The sequence below is a fragment of the Labrus mixtus genome, chromosome 24 (assembly GCF_963584025.1).
Source record: "Labrus mixtus chromosome 24, fLabMix1.1, whole genome shotgun sequence".
Classification (NCBI taxonomy): Eukaryota; Metazoa; Chordata; class Actinopteri; order Labriformes; family Labridae; genus Labrus; species Labrus mixtus.
In genome coordinates, this window is record NC_083635.1 from 4,702,936 (window position 1) to 4,722,703 (window position 19,768).

Genomic DNA, 19,768 nt, shown 5'->3' on the forward strand with positions numbered 1-19,768 from the left:
AGAAGGCCGGGATAAAAGAAACATGTGCCTTGACATTTCATAATGGGCCGGTGTCAGTGCAGGCTGTCAGGGATGGAAGTAAAGTAGGGTTTTGCTGCCACCTTGTGTGTCAATACAGTATTACAGCACAACAATATCGACAATATCAAAACTATCGGCTTGATTTTTATGATGTTTCATAAACTGATAGTTCTCGTGAAATTTAAATTCTTGAAATACATTTTGAAACAATTGAAATGTGTGCAAAAAGGCTGTTTAATATTCATTTTAAAGTTTCATTATCAAAGCAAATATCCGATTTAAAATAACATTCATCGACTAGTCTTTCAGGATATAATGGGTCTTGAAAAATATTATGAAGTGAAAGATGCTTATATAAACAGAACAATTGATTTATAAGCTTGTATTTTTCCTGCAAACTCACTACTAGAAGTCCGGCAGTAATTAAATATATAATTGTTTCCACATTGGTGCAGGAAAGGCGATATATTTAGATATGGGAATATTATTTTATTTTAATTTAAATTGTAACCCTGTATGTGAAACGTGATCATTTGAAGGTTAGTTTTACTAAATTGAAAACAGCGGATTGTTTGTTATATTTGTGGAGAATTTATACTTCTTATTGTGGTAATAAAAATGCACCACAAATCTACATCCTTCTAAGAGGCATATATATTCAATCAGTGACAGACAGATTCAATGGCTGCTCTGCAACCAAATGAGATCAAGTGATCGCTAAGAATTCAAGATTTAAGCCCATTATTTACATTTCTATGGATTTATGATTATGCAACCCTGCGCATGCTCAGTTAAATCGGGATCGCAAACTCTTAACTCGGATATCTCCGTAGAGTCCCCCCCTTGCGCCCTCGGCAGCCTTCGTCACATTCCGTCCCTCTTCGTGTCCAATCGGGTCCCGTCGACAGAGCTGATTTTCGCTGTCGTCGTCTCCCTCGTCCTCCTCTCCGTGTTGTTGTTCTCGGTGACGCGACGGAGGTGTAGCCTGACGCGGTCTCTTACGTGTCGGTCTGAATAAAAGTGGAGCTCCGTAGACCCGGGAGTGACGAAGCGAGTCTGTGTTGGTAAGAGGATACGCATCCGATGTTTGCTAAACAGATAGATGGCTGCCCAGAGAAGTTATTTGCGCCTAATATCCGCACAAAGCCAACAAAGAGATCATGGCGGCGGTGTTGCAGAGGCTCACAAAATGAGTCAGTCTCTGCAAGGCTCGCAACACTACTGAGACATAGGTATAAATATGGGAGTGGGCTTGATGTTTATTTTGTTTTAATAAACGGCGTAGAGAAAATGTACCGAAGCAGTTACTCATGTAAGGCTAATAAATGTCAAGATTGTGTTCTGCAAAAAAAAAAGAGTCAGGAAATAACTCGTTAGTGAAAGTGGGGTGCCCGAGTTGCAGAAGAAAAAAACAGGCATACAATGCATGCAGACATTTCCCTCCATACAGCTCCACAGCTAGCAACCTCATGCTAATATCGTTAGCTCAGTATATTTAATGACAAATGCAATATGTCTTGCAAAAAAAAAATTATGCGACATGTGCTGTTGAAAACTGATTTATTTTTTTTATAATATAGGCTGTATAAATGCTACATTTATTTATGCTAACTGTGCTAACATGCTGTGCCCGCCTATTAGCTTGTTAGCATGCTAACTGAAGCCCATACTGCAAACAGCTAGCTCCATGCTAAGTTTGATTTAGCCTCCGGTGTTTCAGGGACAGAGTGAGCAAAGTTTTATTGCAGCAGCACTTTTTAAAAAAAAAAAAACCAACACGCCTACGTCAGGTCGTGACGTGTTTAACACAATATCCTCTTCACAACGAGATATTAGTTTAGCTGGCTTGCACTGATGTTACAGCAAGAAAACTTTTGTTTAATACATGAAATACGTGCTAGCATGTTTAGCTAAGCCACACCCTCCTTAGGAATATCAACAAGACACTGCCTCAAGAGTGGCTGCTGTGTTTCTCACTCGCTTTATGGGCTGTAAGCATGATGAATCAAATCCATATAAGAAGTTTCTCACATTTTCAGATTTTAAATGACCATGGAGGCTGCTGCAGACTCACAGCAAGGTGGTGATACTGTTGTCTCTGAGCCCGAGACCCAGCAGATCACCTTGACCCAGGTAAATATCTTGGCATCAATTGAAATCTCTGCTGTCTATACTTTTTTTGTGTGACATTTTCTGACTGGTTATTATGGTTTGCAGGCGTCCATAGCAGCAGGACAGGTGACGTCCAGTAGTCCCACAGTCACTCTAGTTCAGTTACCCAACGGTCAGACAGTCCAGGTGCATGGTGTGATCCAAGCTGCACAGCCCTCAGTCATCCAGTCCCCACAAGTCCAGACTGTACAGGTGAGAAGGATGTTATCATTACAAAATTCAACGAATTGTCAGAAGTTTGTCTTCTATGTTGCATGGTAGATTGTTTCCACCTTCATTGCTGAAATATTTGGGATCAAAACAAATCCCTAGAAATGCCGTGAACATATCTGCACTAACTTTGTCTTATTAACGAGTTTCATTTTTGGCAATAAAGTTTGACTCGTTTCAGATTTCCACTGTTGCTGAGAGTGAGGATTCTCAGGAATCAGTAGATAGCGTGACAGATTCTCAGAAGAGGAGAGAGATTTTGTCCAGGCGACCTTCTTATAGGTTGGTGCAGCATCTAATCACAAATATATATCGACTTTTTTTTTTTATTTGTACAACTATAATAACCTGTAAATGAATGTTGTTGTGTAAGTGTAAAAGTTTAAAAAAATGTTTCTCTGTGATCGCTTTCCCCCTCTGCAGAAAGATTTTAAACGACTTATCGTCAGACGTTCCAGCGGTGCCTCGAATTGAGGAAGAGAAGTCGGAGGACGACTCAGCTCCTGCCATCACCACAGTCACCATGCCCACTCCCATCTATCAGACCAGCAGCGGACAGTACAGTGAGTACAGCAACATTTCTTAATCTATTTGCATGCATTAAGCTTTTTGGATCTGTTGCATTCTGGGATAAGGCCGAGTTTGTTTGTGCACAAATAAAGTCTAACACAATCCCTCTGCAGTTGCCATTACTCAGGGAGGAGCCATTCAGCTGGCCAATAACGGCACAGATGGAGTGCAGGGCCTGCAGACTCTGACCATGGCCAACGCTGCTGGAGCCCAGTCTGGTGCAACGATCCTGCAGTACGCCCAGACCAGTGATGGGCAGCAGATCCTCGTTCCAAGCAACCAAGTGGTTGTACAAGGTGGAGAATAAAACTACAAAAAAAGAATATCCAGCTTTAGCCTACAAAAGGTGAACTATATTAGAATAATCAAATGGTTGTTCTTGTTCCTTCAGCTGCCTCTGGTGACGTCCAGACCTATCAGATCCGCACAGCCCCCACCAGCACCATCACTTCCGGGGTAGTCATGGCGACCTCGCCTGCACTGGGCTCAGGAGGAGGCACGGAGGAAGTCACACGCAAAAGGGAGGTCCGACTTATGAAAAACAGGTATGTCTATTAAGAACCTAACAAATGATTTTACCTTCTTACTTTAAAGTGTCAATCCAAATTTTAAAAAATGCATTTATATTTTGTGAAATCCCGAACACGGTTTTATAAACAAAAATGTCAAACAGCTCCAAGCACAGATGAATGAGATACTCAGTGTTCTTTAAGGGGAGGGGAGCCCACATGCTTAGTTGAACTAACTAGGTCATCTAAACAGGTCAAGTTACTGTGCACACATGTTTAGGCATACACACAGGCCTCCTCACCCACATGGTCTCTCTGTCACACAGGGAGGCGGCCCGGGAGTGTCGCAGGAAGAAGAAGGAGTACGTCAAGTGTCTGGAGAACCGCGTTGCCGTGCTGGAGAACCAGAACAAAACCCTCATCGAGGAACTTAAAGCCCTCAAAGACTTGTACTGCCACAAATCCGAGTAGAAAAAATAAAATAAAAAACCCGTCACCAAACGCCTGCCAGGTGCACCAACTGTCCCCCTGTGTACAGAGACTCAGCACAGAGCCACGCACCTGGACGCCACGCCCACTTTTCTACTCCCTTTTTTTGCTTTCTTTTTAAAAACTGCTAAAATATCTGTATAAAGACTCACCAGGAATAGAAACACACACACACCTGTTTCAAAAAATCTCCCCCCCCCCCCCCCCATCGGTTTCCAATGAACGGGTGGAGCGGGGAAAAGAGTGGACGTGGAGGAAACTACAACTACACAGGGTCCTTGTGGTGAAGTGACAGATCAGAGGGGACATTCCAGTCACTGGTGCCTGGGCTAACTGGGCGACATCACCAGCAACGGGGCAACTTCTGGAGCAAACCTCAGCGATGGAACTTTTTACAGTGCAACGGCCCCGAGACCCCTTGGATCATTTTTGGAGACTTGACCTTTGTGTGCAGCGTTTGTAACCGTAACGGCGCTCCTGCATTAACATCTGTTACTTACTAACGCTTTGAATTCTAGACGGGCCGTGTCATGGACTTTTATCTTTTAGCGATGTTTTCTTTACGTGTTGGAATATCTGTTTGCATAATGCCATTGATTTCTTTTGTTACTTTAATTGACTGCCTTGTCAACAAAAAGAGCTACGTGTTATGTTTGGGTTGTTAAATGGGTTTCATGTTAAAGGTAGCGTTATGACTACACTTTGAAAAAGACATTTATGGTTACAGAACTCGTTCATGTGTTTTATGGCTCTCTTATGCATGTTTCCATTTACACACACACGTACGGCTCCTTGTTTGTGGTTTCTACAAATCCTTACATTTGCTTGTTTAGAGCGTTTTTGGGCGGCTGTAGTTTCTGGTAAAAAATGGTTCTTAGCGGCCTCAAGGGAAAGTGGTCGTTGCAAAATTTGGAATTCCAACTGGCTCAGGTCATGTACCATATTTTTCTACAAGGCATTGTTTTTTTAAATACAAATTTTAACTTCATTTTATTTCTTTGCAGATTTTGAGTACAAACTAAAAACAAAGAGCCTCACTGTGTTTGCAATGTTGTACTGCTTTTTTAAACAAATTTTGGAGACATATTTCCCACCACTGGAGACACCCGTCGCCTCCTTTATGTGTGCATTATACTGTTAGAATCTGTACCACCCTGGCTTTTATTTTATTTTTTAAATTTGCATTGATTTTGTACAAGCAGGAGACACGAACATGTTTCCTGCTATCTTTCTAATGCAAATCGATTAACCCAGGATCCCAGCTGTCAAGGCATCAGCCAAACCTGTCTCCAAACTCTGTTTACAGGATTACAAAGTGGCATGCGCACTTTCCTTGCACATACAATCCTTAACATTTCATACCATAATACAGGATAATCTCAATCAACCACCGACCCATGAGTGTGTTTGGGCTCAGTTACGGTCGCAGCATCATAATGCATTAGATGTTATGAGTTTTCATATGTACACAATAATGACTCCATTTGAACCAATCAAACATCCCACTAAAAGGAAGGACGCAAATCCGACTGATTCATCAAGACTTCACAGTGAACCAAGTGGATATTCTCATGATCATGGAATGCCATACTGTATTATTTTAGGTATTATGTATTGTCATGACATAGTATGCTTTTTTTATGTTGCTTTCCATTAATTTTGTATTCACACTTTCTAAATGTCTGCACCAACTTGTATAATACAGTGCATTATGTTAGAGCTATTCAAATATGACATTTTTGGCAGCTGTTAATAAATGTGTTTCTGGTAATCTTTGAGGAGTTTTTAGACATTTATTTTGATTGTACAGTCACTTACTACAAAATGAAGGTAGACAACGGTTGCTTATGTGTGTTCACAGATCCCTCCTTGCTGTCAGTTTCCAGGCTTTATATACATGAATGTCCCTTTGTCTGTCAAAGTAGACCTCTTCAACTGCGAACTGCTGTTTCAGCATGCTCAGAAAGTTCGTGTCACGCTTGTAACGGATCTTGCAGGCGAGCAAAACCACCGTAGTGTCCGAGCACAAGTGCTCCAGAGTGTGCAGCAGCGGCACAAAGGTGTCCTCCAGGTAAATGATGTCCGCTCCCAGAACGAGATCGAACCCCCCAGCTGGGTAGCGCTCAAGGCCCTCACCCCATGACAGCTCTGACACAAACACTGACTCCTGGGATTCTGGGGGCAGGTTGGCCTTCACGTTTGCTGACAGAAAATCCAGAGCAGGTTCTCTGTCAGTGATGGTCACTTTGGCACCTGGAATTTTTACATTTACATGTTTAATATTTTGCATGTACAACTGGCATTTGATTTTTTGATTAGAGAAGTTAGGATAACTTTACCCATCAAGGCTGCTACAATGCCCACCAGTCCAGTCCCGGCTCCCAGCTCAATCACCTCCTTCCCCTTTAACTCCACCTTCCCCAGCTCCAGGTACATACACATGACAACCGCCTGCAAAACACGCAATATGCATTTAGCTACGTAGGTAGTAATGACAGTAGAGTCCAAGTAGCATTGCTCATTGTGTATCACCACTTACCGCATCCCACACAACTGCTGCCACCCCGAGGTTTTTCCAGTCTTGGGCAAGACTCAGGTCGTGGTTTGCAAACCGAAACTGCGCGGATGAATTGTTCAATTTGGAAAGCGCTGGTAAGGGATTTTCTACATAAGGAACCAAAGCCATGCTGTAAAATAAAAGAAGGAACTACACCACAGTCATCTTTCACATACGCGCATGCGCAGAGAGTGGTTCTTCCTTGTGGGTTTAAAGCAGCTAGTCGACTCAGTACTGCCACCCTTCACCCTCCAGCAGCGATTTTTTTCCTTTAAATTCGTTTTAATTTTAGTCTATGTTATCTCCCAATTATCAAACCTCGTTACTCAGCAATAAGCTATTAGCTAGCTTGGTTATTTTTATGAACTCTGTAGCGTTAGGTGCAGTCTACCTCTGTGTTTAGTTTAACGTTCCCATCAATGACCCATCCATGAGCGATTTAAGCCAATCATGTCAGAGCATTGCTAAAAGTGGCCAATGGAATCGCCTGAATTCATTGTGGGCGGTCCTAGTGGTGGTTTTTCCTGAACGGGTGTGTTTTCTTCATAATGGAGGGGGCGCGGCCTGGATATGAACAGCACCAGGTTCGTAAAGTTAACAACAAATATCAGCAATGTGCTTCCGTTTCATTTGCCTCTCAATGCTCAAAATAAAAGCCGGGAAACAAACTCCTGGACCCATAGAATGTAAATATTTTATATTTATACAGTCCGGACCAGCTATTAAAAATAGTTTTAACACGACAAAATCAATACTGACATTTTAAACATATCTATTGTTTGATTTGTGAGTTAAATATGCAAAATATGACTCCCTATTCCTTTTCGTCTGACTTGCTTTCAAACGTTGTTGCAGTTACATTTCTTTATTGATTTTAAGGCCCAGCTTTGGACTCTTTATTATTATTATTATTATTATTATTATTATTATTTGTTATTCATTTATTGCACAAAAAAAACATAAACATAATAGATCAATGGAAAAACAGACAGTACATAATGATTAGTTAATTAACAAACTATACGTTTTGAAATAAATGTGCTGGAGGAGCCAAATAAACCCAGAGGGGCTTGTCGAGTGGCCCTCCTAAAGACTACTCACTTCAAACGTATAACAATATAGCTATAAACAAAAGTATACTTTTGTCATATGCCCAAGTTAATGTCTTCTCTTAGCTTACATTATTATCAACCATTTAAATGGAAAATTATAGTGTTGATTTATCTACCTCCCTCTTGAATGCAGTTGTTGTTGCAATCGTGCAAAATCTTTAAACGCTAGCTGCAAAACACATTTTGTGTTGACTTAAATATGATAGAGGACTTTTACTTTGAAAGGACAAAGTCGGAAGCTGCCCCTGCACTTGATTCTACGTTAATTTGACATCCAAGACGTGTCCTGTAAATGCGACGAGATGAAAGCTAACGCCTGCTGCCTTTCATAAATTCCATTACTCTCTTCTTTTCCACTTTGTTAGCTATCTCTAAAGTTGTTTCCTGACAGCATTATTTGACGTTAACCCGGCATTAAAGGCGTGTATTGTGACAGGGACTTCAGCTGCAGTGAAAATGGATTGATCCATGCTGCCAAGGAATGGATTGATCTGCGGAAGCTAGCGCTAGCCGGCTAGCCATGGATGGAGACAGAGGAGCTTGTGACTTTGTATTGTTAGCGTCTATTTGGTAAAATGAGCTGATATTAGTTATTGTCGTCCAAAACTGTCCAGTCTACGCATGCAAGTCGTACTAAAAAGCGCCAATGCTATACTGCGCACACGCCCCGAAAATGTCATTTGTCCTGCACATACCGCAGATACCCAGCTGGATGTCATTACATGCATCCACTTCTAATCTGAATTTGCACGATTTTTCACCTTGCAGGAAAACGCACAGGCTAGACTTTTCGTTCACTCTTAAACCAAAATTAGATAATTTTTAAGATAACTTAGAGCTAATGTCATAATCACTCTGTATTATCAGCCACTTAAAGATTTAGACTAAACTTAAAGTTGCAGGCACCCTGCAGCCCAGTAAGACTAGAAGTTGACCCTTCCTTAGTTGTATGGGAAACAGCCCTTGCTGTAGCAGGACTGTCATAGGTCAACCATGGGAGGGTCGGTGTCTTGCTGTATGTCCCCTGGGGAGAGCCCCAAGATCCACAGGAGAGAGGTGGAGCTGGAGGAATGTCCCATCACCACCTGCGAGGACGTGAGCGAAGATACCGGGACATACCTGCAGCACATCAGTGACAGGGAGCTCCCAGATGGTCCGTGTACATCCCCTGCAGTTCTTCTCCACGTCTTACCCTTGAACCTTGAATTAAATGATGGAGGCTCTTGTTTGTACTCCAGTGAAGTGCAGTGTTTTTTAAGAAATGCTTTCTTTCATCTTTGAATATGACAGAATTAGCCCAAGAGGCCAACCCGTCAGACCATCCCAGAGCCAGCACCCTCTTCCTCAACAAGTCGCAGACGGACGGTAAGGAATGTTCCTGTTATGATCCCACTCGTTTCTTCTGTTTAAAATGTAAAAGATCGGTGTGTTTGCATTTTGATGTACATTGACTTTTTTTCTTTTTTCAGTGCGCGAGAAGAGGAAAAGCAACTACATGAATCATGTAAGGGAAAGGTCACTGATACTGTAGTTTTAGCAGAACAGAGTTTTTAAGTGTACACGCCAGGGTTCGTGATGTAAATGTGTTTCTTTCTATTTCAGTGATCTTAAAAGTTTCCCCTCTTCCTCCCATATTATCATCTTCTCTGTAGCACATGTCCCCGGGCCTCCTGACAAAAAAGTACAGCTCCTGCTCAACGATATTCATCGATGACAGCACGGTCAGCCAGCCCAACCTCAAAAGCACAATTAAATGGTTGGTGACTTTACCTCCGTCCTCTGGATATCTTCATAAGAACAGAAGTATTTGAGCTCCTTTCATTACTTCCCCATCCGTTTGTCCTTCACTCCTTAAGAATATGTCTTTACACTGAACCCATTTCCATTTAAATTCCACTTATCTGCTGCCAATACGCGCTAGTCTTTTGCCCAGCTTGGTCCCAACGATAACAGACATTTTGTGAGCTGCATAAAAATGGTGAAGATATCTGACAATACGAGCTGCAACAGATGTGATCTATATCCTGTGGTTCAATGTTTGCGTGTGTCTGTTTTCTCTCTGTTTCAGCGTCGCGTTGGCCATATACTATCACATCAAAAACAGGTAGGAGAAGTTTGATTTATCGGTATGAAGTCCATCCCTCATGGTGTTGTTCCACTGTTTCTTAGAGTCAAGTATATTGGCAGGAAAATGACGGATAAACCTTTTTATTTTAGATAGATAGATCACGAATAGATTCATAGCATGTTAGTTTGTTTCAAACCTTAACTGGCATCACAGCATCTTTTCGCTGGCTGCAAGTCAATGGGTAGTCTTTTTTTGAAATTGGTTGGTCAATAATTGAGGAAATAATGTGATGATCCTGGAGATAGTCAGTGGACAAGAGGTAACCAACTCACGGAGAGATAGACTTTCAGTCGGTGTCCTGCAGACAGGCAGTAAGGTAGGTCGCTTTTTATTATAGATAGATAGGTGGATCATTTATCATAGAGAGAAAGGACCTTTTATCTGCTAAAGTTTGACCTTTGAATATAGATAGATAGATAGATTGACCTTTGATGATAGATAGATAGATTGACCTTTGAATATAGGTAGATAGATAGACCTTTGAATATAGATAGGTAGATAGATGGACCTTTGAATATAGATAGGTAGATAGATAGACCTTTGAATATAGGTAGATAGATAGACCTTTGAATATAGGTAGGTAGATAGACCTTTGACTATAGGTAGGTAGATAGACCTTTGAATATAGGTAGGTAGATAGACCTTTGAATATAGGTAGATAGATAGACCTTTGAATATAGGTAGGTAGGTAGATAGATAGACCTTTGAATATAGGTAGGTAGGTAGATAGATTGACCTTTGAATATAGGTAGGTAGGTAGATAGATAGATTGACCTTTGAATATAGGTCGATAGATAGATCTTTGAATATAGATAGATTGACCTTTGAATATAGATAGATTGACCTTTTGTTGTTGGTCAGCAATTTATGTCACTTACACATTTCCAACTTCGCACATAAGTGATATCATTTTTGCAAAGTGTGACAAAGTTCACATATATTGCACATTCAGCATTTGCTTGTTTGCTCTTGCAGAGATTCAAACCGCACGCTGGATATATTTGATGAGAAGAAACACCCTCTAACGGTGAGTCGAGTTTGTTTTTTTGTTCACTGCCGCCTCTGTGCTGATTGACCAACGATGATCACCCTTCTGATGATGACCCTCTGCTTTCGACAGCGAGACAAAGTTCCAGATGACTACTCCGTGGTTGACCCTGAACACAAACTCATCTATCGCTTTATCAGAACGCTCTTCAGCTCGGCACAGCTCACCGCAGAGTGCGCCATCGTCACTTTGGTAATATGGAAGCAGAAGAATACATTCTAAGAATTTGATGAAAGAAACACGATCCCCATTCCAACACTTGTTTCTCTTTTACCATCATTTGTGCATGTTGCCTGTGACATGGTAGGTTTACCTAGAAAGGCTGTTGACGTATGCTGAGATGGACATCTGTCCTTGTAACTGGAAGCGGATTGTTCTTGGTGCCATTCTGCTGGCCTCCAAGGTCTGGGACGACCAGGCTGTGTGGAATGTCGACTACTGCCAGATCCTCAAAGATATAACAGTGGAGGACATGTAAGTGCTTCTTTCCCCCATTAAAGTACTGATCATTGAACAAACTATCAATGAGTAACTCATTCCGCTGTGTTCCATGTTCTGCAGGAATGAGATGGAGCGTCACTTCCTGGAGCTTCTTCAGTTCAACATTAACGTCCCAGCCAGTGTGTACGCCAAGTATTACTTTGACCTGCGCTCACTGGCTGATGACAACAACCTTAATTTCCCATTGGAGCCGCTGAGCAACAAGCGGGCTCAGAAACTGGAGGTTAGTTGGTTCAAGGCTATGTTGAAACTGGAATTGATTGAATTGAGTTTTTCTTTTCACTGAGCTGATAGTCTAAACACAATGAACGGTTTTGTCTCTAGGCGATCTCTAGGCTGTGTGAGGACAAGTACAAGGACCTGCATAAATCTGCGATGAGGAGGTCTGTCAGTGTGGACAATCTGGTTGGCATCAAGAAATCCCATGCAATTCTGTCCTAAGGCTGTGATTTCTATCTCGGATCTGGCCAGGAGGTGGAGCCACACTTCTTGGGTGAAGTTACAAGGTTCGATGAAGCAATTGCCAGGAGACGGTTTCAAAGTAAATGAATACCTCTCCCTGAAAAGTTCTGTTGCAAAATGTTGAATTTCAATGTTTTGGGACAAAAAAAAAAAGACCGGAAGTTTACCATACAATATCTCTTGAATATAATGAGTCCAGTCTCTATGTGTTCAAAACAAAGGACGTGAGCTATCTGCCTTCAAAGCATGGTCATTTGTTTGGATACTTTGCAGATTGCCCATTTTTCCAAATAACGGATGTGTAACTTTGGAAGGATCCAGCATGAAAGTGCTTCCTGTCACAAATTACATACGTCATTGTTTTTTGTCATCAGCTGATTTTATGGGGAGACCTTTCTCTGGCTGTGGCCGTCGTCTCTCCACCAGCCCTGTCGTCGCTCCTTCAATCACATGACGACAGACTGTCTTGAACTACCCTGTGGTGTAGTTCTTCACAACGGACAAAGAGTAGACTTTGTTTTGCTTACTGTGTAGGCCCCTATAGCTGTGAAATGTAGACTTTATTCCATTCAATAAATTACAGTCGCTGTTCAAAGATGAGTCTCCGAGGTTGGGAAGTTGTGTTGTGGTGGTTTGTGTTTGCAGGAGATTTAAGGCAACCAACGATTGCCACAATCTATGAAGTTCTGCTTTTTTCTGCTGAAAAGTCACCTGTGCAAATTTCTTGTCAAGGTAAGATATGATACAGAGGTAAGATATTGTACTGAAGTAAGATGTGATACAGAGGTAAGATATGATACAGAGGTAAGATATGATATAGAGTTTTCTCTGTAAAACGGTTAAAAAATCAGATTTATTGGGTTTTGGTTTTCATTTCAAGGAGATTCCCAGGTGCTTCAGTGCTTAAATTGCATAAGCTAAATTGAATATTTGACCTTCATAATGTGAAGCTTAACCACTGTGTCAGTTGTGGGGCAACTGTGGCGCAATGGTAGTGTAGGTTGTCTCTGAACCAGAAGGTTGGGGGTTCGATCAAAATGTCTTTGAGCAAGCCACTGACTCTGAATAGCTCCTGCTTCTGCAACAATAGCGTGAGAAAGTATATGAACGGGATGAGCTAATACTGATGGGCACTTCACTTAGCTGCCTCAGCCTATAGTGTATTCGTTCGCTGAGTCCAAAACCTCAATTCAGGGATTCAGGATCCATTGTCAGAAGTCTTATTTTACACAAAATGAAGATATTTAAACCTCACTGTGTGAAACTCATGGGGAATACATTTATTAAAGAGCTATAGGGCAGAGTTGTAGCATAAGTCTTCAACACGCATTGACTCGAAAATTGTACTTAAAACAGAAATTCTGAATAGTAGGATAAAAAAAAAAGAAATCCTCTTTCCATATTCCTGAGATGGAATTATCTGATCGTGGTTTTAGGTCATGATTTAGGTCTTGTAATTGGCCTCAGAGGTTCTACTACATGGTTCAAGTTCCAAGTGGAGGCCCCGTTGCCACTAGAGTTTTCATTGTCAATTACTTTGGCAACATTAGCAGGCTAATGAGCAGCTTGCCTATAACCTTTGTGTGCAGTTGTATAGCCGAGCAGTACCTGTCCTGTCCTGGCCTCAGAAGGGGCAGTAAAGAGCAGGTGCCGCAGAGCCCCAAACCTGCGTCTGCAACTGTGTAGACCACAAGGAAATTCCCCGCTTCCCCCATCCAATCAGTGTACTCTGTCTCAGCATGAAGAATAACGATGGTATTGGCCCACTATCATGTTGGTTTATTAATTTCACATTGGGTTGTAATCAGACTTTCCTGCTTCTTGAGAACGGGAGAGACAAAACATTGATGGTTTCAATGCACAACAAAACACAGCACACTATCATTCCAAGCTCACATCAATAATGTCACCCAGTCTGCTTATTTCCATCTACGTAACATTAATCGCCTCCGCCCGTCCCTCACTCCCAGCAGTACCGCCATCCTCGTCAACACCCTGGTTACATCCCGCATTGACGACTGCAACTCCCTTCTCTTTGGTCTCCCTCTCAAGTCCATCCACAAACTTCAACTGGTCCAGAACTCTGCCGCTCGCATCATCACCAGAACGCCCTCTGTTAATCACATCACCCCTGTCCTACAGCAGCTTCATTGGCTCCCGGTTAAACATCGCGTCACCTTCAAAGTTCTGCTCCTCACCTTCAAGGCCATCCACAACCTCGCTCCGCTTTACCTCTCTGAACTCCTGCACATCAACACACCTACTCGCACTCTCAGGTCTTCTTCTTCCATTCAATTTTTTTTTTTCTGACTCATTTCAACCTTTAAATCTGTTTTTTTTTCTGTGTAGAAATGAATGAAAAGTGGTGTGAAAGAATAATCAGCAGGAACTCAAGAATATTTTCACAGGTTGTCTCATTTGTCGGTGAAGAAACTTTCTCCTCATTTCCATGGAAACCTTTAGCTCTTGGGTCAAGGAGCAGAGAAAAACAGCAAATGCATTTAATTTCCTCTTGAAGCTTGATTACATCCACTTCGACAGCTACGTGTGACTGGGATCAACACATCTTTCAAAATGTCCAGCCGTGACTCCTTGGACGTATCTTTTTCAGATAAAGCCTTCCTGTCGTTTTTTCCTTGTGTTTCTTTGCTGTGACCTTTTGTCGTCTACAGCAAATGGATTTCACTTTTTTTTTTGACTGTTAGAAACAAGCAGCTACTATGACAACCACAGTACATTCTGATCAAAAATATATCGGCTTGTGCTATTGGGATGAGTTTTGCAACTACTTCGGTTATATTGTCTTCTCTTGTGCGTCAGCAAACTCAGAGCTATGGATGGTGGTGCATTGCACAATTCTGCATTTTGCGTTTTCTCCTTACATCCCAGATGACTTTGGCTCTAATGGCCATAGAACGCTACATATCCATTTGTCATGGTATTCACTACCTCAGAATGATCAACACCTGCAATGTTTATTTCAGCATTGGACTCATTTGGATGGTCAGTATGGCAGGGAGTTTTCATGGAGGATTAGTGCTGAGCCAGATTCAGTGTGACTTCAACCAACAGACCAGTTGGACATTGCATTTTCCCAGGAAGAGATTATGCTCCTGTTTGGACCCCCATGTGTCATTACAACTTCTTGCATATTGATCATCTGCTACTGCTATGGACGCATGTATCATTCAGCGCTCCGGGTGAGCATGGCTCTTAAGTGTAATAACCACAGAGCTAATCGAACTGTGGGATTCTACTTCTTAATGTTTTTGCTGCAGCTGCAACTGAACATACTATTCATTGTCCTTACATGGATGGGGAAGAGAAAAGCCTTCTTTTGCAGCACAATCAGCTCCATGGTAACACCACTGCTCATAATTTTTCCTTCGCTCATAATTGCAGCTTTTCTTCTCATTCGGAACCCACAAATGAAGCACCTCCTCTTTTCTGCATACCATCAAAATTGCAGATCAACAATTGTTTCAGAATTTGGGGTGATTCAGCACATCAATGGGTCAAGTGAGATAGAAGGGCGCTCATGTCAGTCGGAGCAAAAAATGCAAGTGGAGAGGGAGGACAAGGGGACGACACCTCTGCCTGGTTCTGCTTCTCCTTCCAATTCTAACAAATTTGAATCCCCCCAAAGTACTTTGGGAGAGTACATCATCATTTGGGGAGAAACAAATACTGTTACAATATCTGCAGTAATGTAGTATTATTTTTATTATTTATAGTGGCATTCCTATGTAGCATATATAAATACTAATCAACACTGTATCAAGAAAATGTATTCTGTGGATACTATTTAAAGAGTCTGTAGCATTGTTCATTTTAGCTTGTAAACACCCCATAAGTTACGATTTAGCGGCAATTCTTATATAATTCTATATAAGTCAATATTTGTTTTTTTTTTTTTTTTAGGAAAAGGCTACTGATTCTATCTTTAAGTTGTGGTGATAAAGGTCTTTTTGTAATTGTGAGATATATAACCGCTTCATTATGGCTTCTCAAAAGATTGATGGTTAAAGGCAAGGTTGTTTTTTTTCTTCAGATGCACTTGATTTTGGTTGAAATTGTCTTTAGGTCCTGACAGAAGTGAACAATTCATGTGCTCTGAAAAAGGAACAACAAATATCCATCATCTGTAGAATTTGTAAGCCTGTAAAAACTGTGTCCAATGTCTGCCACTGGGTACTAATTTGATGAACCGATCATGCCTCCCTGTCTCCCTGCTCGTTCTCTACCATTTGCGTCACTAGCCCACACTCACTTATGACGGAGTTTATACTGTGAGTTTGCTGTTTGTTGTTGTGAGTAGTAAAATAGTCACGTTTTTTTTTTGTTTTTTTTACGTGTATTATGATAAAGTTTAGTGTTTACTTACTGCTGAATGAGACATTAGATGACGTAGTTTACAGTAATGTTAATGTCATGTCACATGTGTTACTGCAATACCAACCGTTGTAAACCACACTTACATTCACAATGTTGTATGTCAAAAACATTCTCACCAAAACCCCCCAAAAATTAAATAAAAAATGGTTCTTTGAGTAATATACATCCTTTCGGATAAATTTCCTCAGTGTCTTTCTTTTCTTTTTTTACACTTGCACCAAGCTGATAAATTCTCCGAGTATCAAAATTGCAGTACCCATTTGTGACCACATAGAGGCAGTGCTGCAGTATGTAAGTCAGTTGGCATGACTGCAGGTGTAAGATTAGTCCATGTGTTAATGCGACATTCTCTGGACTCTTCTGGAGCAGCTTACTCTGTCATTGCCAGATCGGAGAATGGTGATAGACACAACCATGCCTATTTCAGAAGAGCTTTTTGTGTGATGACAGTCCTTAGTAGGATGAGTTTCTCAGCAAAAACCCAGTGCCAAGATAATGGGTAGGGTGCCATTGCCATTGAAGCTATGTCAGAAATTAAATATAATTGATCAAAAAGGTCATGATAGACAAGTGAAATTTAAACAGATGATCCTATTGAAATTGATTGATGAAGCTTTTAATCACACTAGTTAGTTAGAGGTTTGGCTGCATAGGTTTGTCAACCTATTTTGACACTTGTGAAGTTCATATAAGTCCAGCTACCTGAAAACTGTCATAATGGTAAACGAATGGTGTGTGCATGCACGCTTGTGACCAAGTGCGTGTGTATCCTGTAGGGATCACAGTGCCAGTGCAGCTTCATTAATCTCTCTGCATTCTGGGACTTGTCTGAACTCTAAAAGAGGGCTAGAGAGAACAAGCTGCCCCCCGGGGAGTCACTCCGTTTACCCTGCACACACTCAGGTCACTCCTCATATCACACACTCTTCAACTATACAATGTCAAACCCTCCAGTAGGCCTGATAACAGAACTGCTGCTGCTGATCTGCACATAATGTGTGTGATGATTTGCATTTTTTTTTTTTGCATGTGAATATTTCTTCTTGTCCATGCGTGAAGATTGATAGAAGGTGAGAAGTGTGTCCAAGGCAGTGAAACCTGTTAAGCTGAATGTGGGTCACATTGAATATGTTGCATGATTTCTTCAAGTAGCAGAGTGCAAAAGTGTGCCACGGCTGTATCATAAATATTTATTTCCCCTCAATAATGCAAAGGAAAGCACATATACTGATTACATTACAAAACATACCGCTATAAATATCTCAAGACTCTAACAGAGGAATTAGAGTCACACTCCGCAGTTACTGGGGAGTTAGACCCTGACAAGGTTGCCTTGAATAATACTTCATGTTTTTACTTTTCTGAAAATATCTCATTTTCAACTTCAGAGGATTCAAAGGACATGACATATCTATCGCTAAAGTAGTACTGAAATCAGGCACATCCAATCAAATCCCCTGTTTGCTGTCCCTTTAAAAGCATTTCCCTTTGAAACACAGAATTGGCCACTAAAACATCCCAAACTGAAAAGTAACTTTCCTGTGTGAAAGATCAATGGGAATATAAATTGCACTTACAATTGAATCAGCCTGAGAGGACACATTCAGCTTCCATGCTGCTCTGATCCACTTTTTAGTCCCTGGACAGACACCTTGACAGTTCTCACCGGGTGTGTCATAGTGTATACTGTCAGCTTTGTTGCGTCACAATCAATTACACCATAGCAGCATGTGGTAAAAGAGTCTAAAATGTTTCATGAATTAACTGCTTAAGGAATTTCTTCCATTAAAAGTTTGTGCACATACTGTACAGGCAACTACTTATGAGCATACAAGACAGTCAGACTTGGATGATAGCAACAACGAAGTGATTCCTGATGCCTTCACTTTTATTCACGCTTTCTACAATAGCTTTGCATCGCCATCCACGCTGGGGTTGAGGAAACCAGAGTGCAATTGTTGTTTTATGCTAGCACATCAACTTCACCACCCTAACTTCATGTGTTGAAACAAATAGGGAGCACTGCGGCCATTAATGGAAAGATACAGAATAATCAAATGTGTATGAAAATCCCAAGTCTAGGAATTTTAAACAGATGTCTTAATGTAATAACCGTTGACCAAATGCAGCAAGTTGGTCAGTCAAATGGTTCCAAGTAGGCTCCTATTTTTTGGCCACAGGTCTCGATCTTTGATTCAAAGTGTCTGGACTGGCTGTCAGCTCTGAACATCATGTGCTTTAAGGCTAGATGCAGATTGTTGTTGGTGTTCTCGCTTTCTATGACTTAGGCTAGATTTAGGTTTGGGTGAGAGTTGATTTATGCATGTTGAGGCCAGGTAGGTTTACCACTGAATCTTTTTAGATGTTTTCTTACGTCAATTTTGTAAGAAATTTGCCAAATTTACCATTGTACTCAAGAGTTTATGGCTGACCAAAAGTCCTTCCCAAATATTACTGTGAGAGATCATCCTTAAAGCTCTTTTAAAAGGTTAAAATATGTGTTCTGCCTGTCCATGTCTGGGCTTCTCATCCTACCGCCTACTATCTAATGGCACGGCTTTAATTACAACTTTGCTACCCCATTGGTGCTACTGCTGAGCTGGCACAAAAATGGTGTTTGACAGCTGCTGGTTCGTCTCCCCTCTAATGAGCTTGGTGTAAGTTTTAAACCTTGTTTGCACTCCTGGCTCCTGGCATCTGTAAAATCTAGCAGGACAGCTAGTATGTCCATGGAAAACAGACATTCGGCAGATGCGAACAGCAAACTCAGTCCAAAGAGAGTGAAAATGTACTTTCACCTTTTGGTAGATAATGGAACGAAGGTGAGGACGTGAAATTATCTCCCTTTACATTTATTGCTGGCTTCTACATTAAACTGCTTGGTAAGGGACACAGGATGAATCATAGTGCGTGTAGTCCTGATGTTACATGGTCCTCAGCGATTGGAAATGTTATACATGACTGAACTGCTGTGCTGCGCTTGCAGGTAAAAGTCAACTATAGCGCTTGTGAAAAACTGCTTATCCACATATATGTTTTCAGCAAATGAGAAAATGTTAGCTTTGCTGAACCAAGGTTATTTAAATCCCTGTAAACCAAAGGCATACAAAATGAAGTTGTTGATCGCAGCAAACCATAGCCTGATGGTAGTATAGTTTTCCCAAAAAGGGCCAAGTGCTTTTCATCACCATTCCTTAGGTCCAAATAAGCTATCACATTTTGTTACAGACTTTAAAAAAAATCTTATTTGCAAGTCTGAAAAACCAAACATATGTATAGACAAAAGCTATTATTGATTCTTTTGTCATAAAGCAAGCTTATCCTGAAGGTTTATTGGCACAGACATTGATGATAATCATGTCACAATAATACTCTGCAGTAAATCAGGGAGTGTGACCTTGCCTTTGGAAAAACATTCTTTAAATATGAGGTTAACTAATGACTATAATGAGTGATAATCGTGATATAAGTTAAGTGTCTTTATGAATTTCTGCTTCTCGGAGTGAGTTGGTGAAAGGTGGTTTTGGGATGAGGCCAAGGTCCTGTGGTCCTCTTGCGATTTGGGGCGCTACTGTTTAAATACTCCTCTGTGTG

At 41.2% G+C, this 19,768-nt stretch overlaps 3 protein-coding genes across 8 annotated transcripts; 2 read left to right on the forward strand and 1 right to left on the reverse strand.

Annotated features, from left to right (window-relative positions):
- The first annotated feature begins 931 nt into the window (after positions 1-931).
- LOC132959852 (cyclic AMP-responsive element-binding protein 1-like) lies at positions 932-5,747 on the forward strand. 4 transcript variants are annotated; one of them, XM_061033089.1, is made up of 8 exons: positions 932-1,085; positions 2,061-2,154; positions 2,239-2,385; positions 2,570-2,685; positions 2,827-2,966; positions 3,087-3,269; positions 3,365-3,518; positions 3,809-5,747. In XM_061033089.1, the coding sequence occupies exons 2-8, from the start codon at positions 2,068-2,070 to the stop codon at positions 3,951-3,953; spliced, it is 972 nt and encodes a 323-aa protein (XP_060889072.1). In that variant the 5' UTR covers positions 932-1,085; positions 2,061-2,067; the 3' UTR covers positions 3,954-5,747. The 4 variants fall into 4 exon arrangements, with proteins under 4 accessions (XP_060889072.1, XP_060889075.1, XP_060889074.1 ...); XM_061033092.1 differs by having other exon boundaries at positions 2,585-2,685; XM_061033091.1 differs by lacking the exon at positions 932-1,085 and adding an exon at positions 1,092-1,253.
- On the reverse strand, positions 2,827-6,923 carry mettl21a (methyltransferase 21A, HSPA lysine). Of its 3 annotated transcripts, none has more exons than XR_009667122.1 (5): positions 6,511-6,923; positions 6,311-6,422; positions 5,790-6,173; positions 3,072-3,282; positions 2,827-2,940 (listed from the first exon to the last, which is right to left on the reverse strand). XR_009667122.1 is itself a non-coding variant. In XM_061033095.1 (4 exons), exons 1-3 carry the CDS (start codon positions 6,655-6,657, stop codon positions 5,827-5,829), a joined length of 657 nt encoding a protein of 218 aa, XP_060889078.1. In that variant the 5' UTR covers positions 6,658-6,918; the 3' UTR covers positions 2,827-2,940; positions 5,790-5,826. The 3 variants fall into 3 exon arrangements, 1 of the variants encoding a protein (XP_060889078.1); XR_009667121.1 differs by having other exon boundaries at positions 5,790-6,224; positions 6,511-6,918; XM_061033095.1 differs by lacking the exon at positions 3,072-3,282 and having other exon boundaries at positions 5,790-6,224; positions 6,511-6,918.
- A 960-nt stretch (positions 6,924-7,883) lies between these two features.
- LOC132959551 (cyclin-Y-like protein 1) lies at positions 7,884-12,379 on the forward strand. The gene is made up of 11 exons (XM_061032667.1): positions 7,884-8,793; positions 8,931-9,005; positions 9,110-9,144; positions 9,293-9,396; positions 9,709-9,744; positions 10,744-10,795; positions 10,889-11,008; positions 11,124-11,290; positions 11,378-11,540; positions 11,642-11,810; positions 11,845-12,379. Exons 1-10 carry the CDS (start codon positions 8,634-8,636, stop codon positions 11,756-11,758), a joined length of 1,029 nt encoding a protein of 342 aa, XP_060888650.1. The 5' UTR covers positions 7,884-8,633; the 3' UTR covers positions 11,759-11,810; positions 11,845-12,379.
- Positions 12,380-19,768: the final 7,389 nt, after the last annotated feature.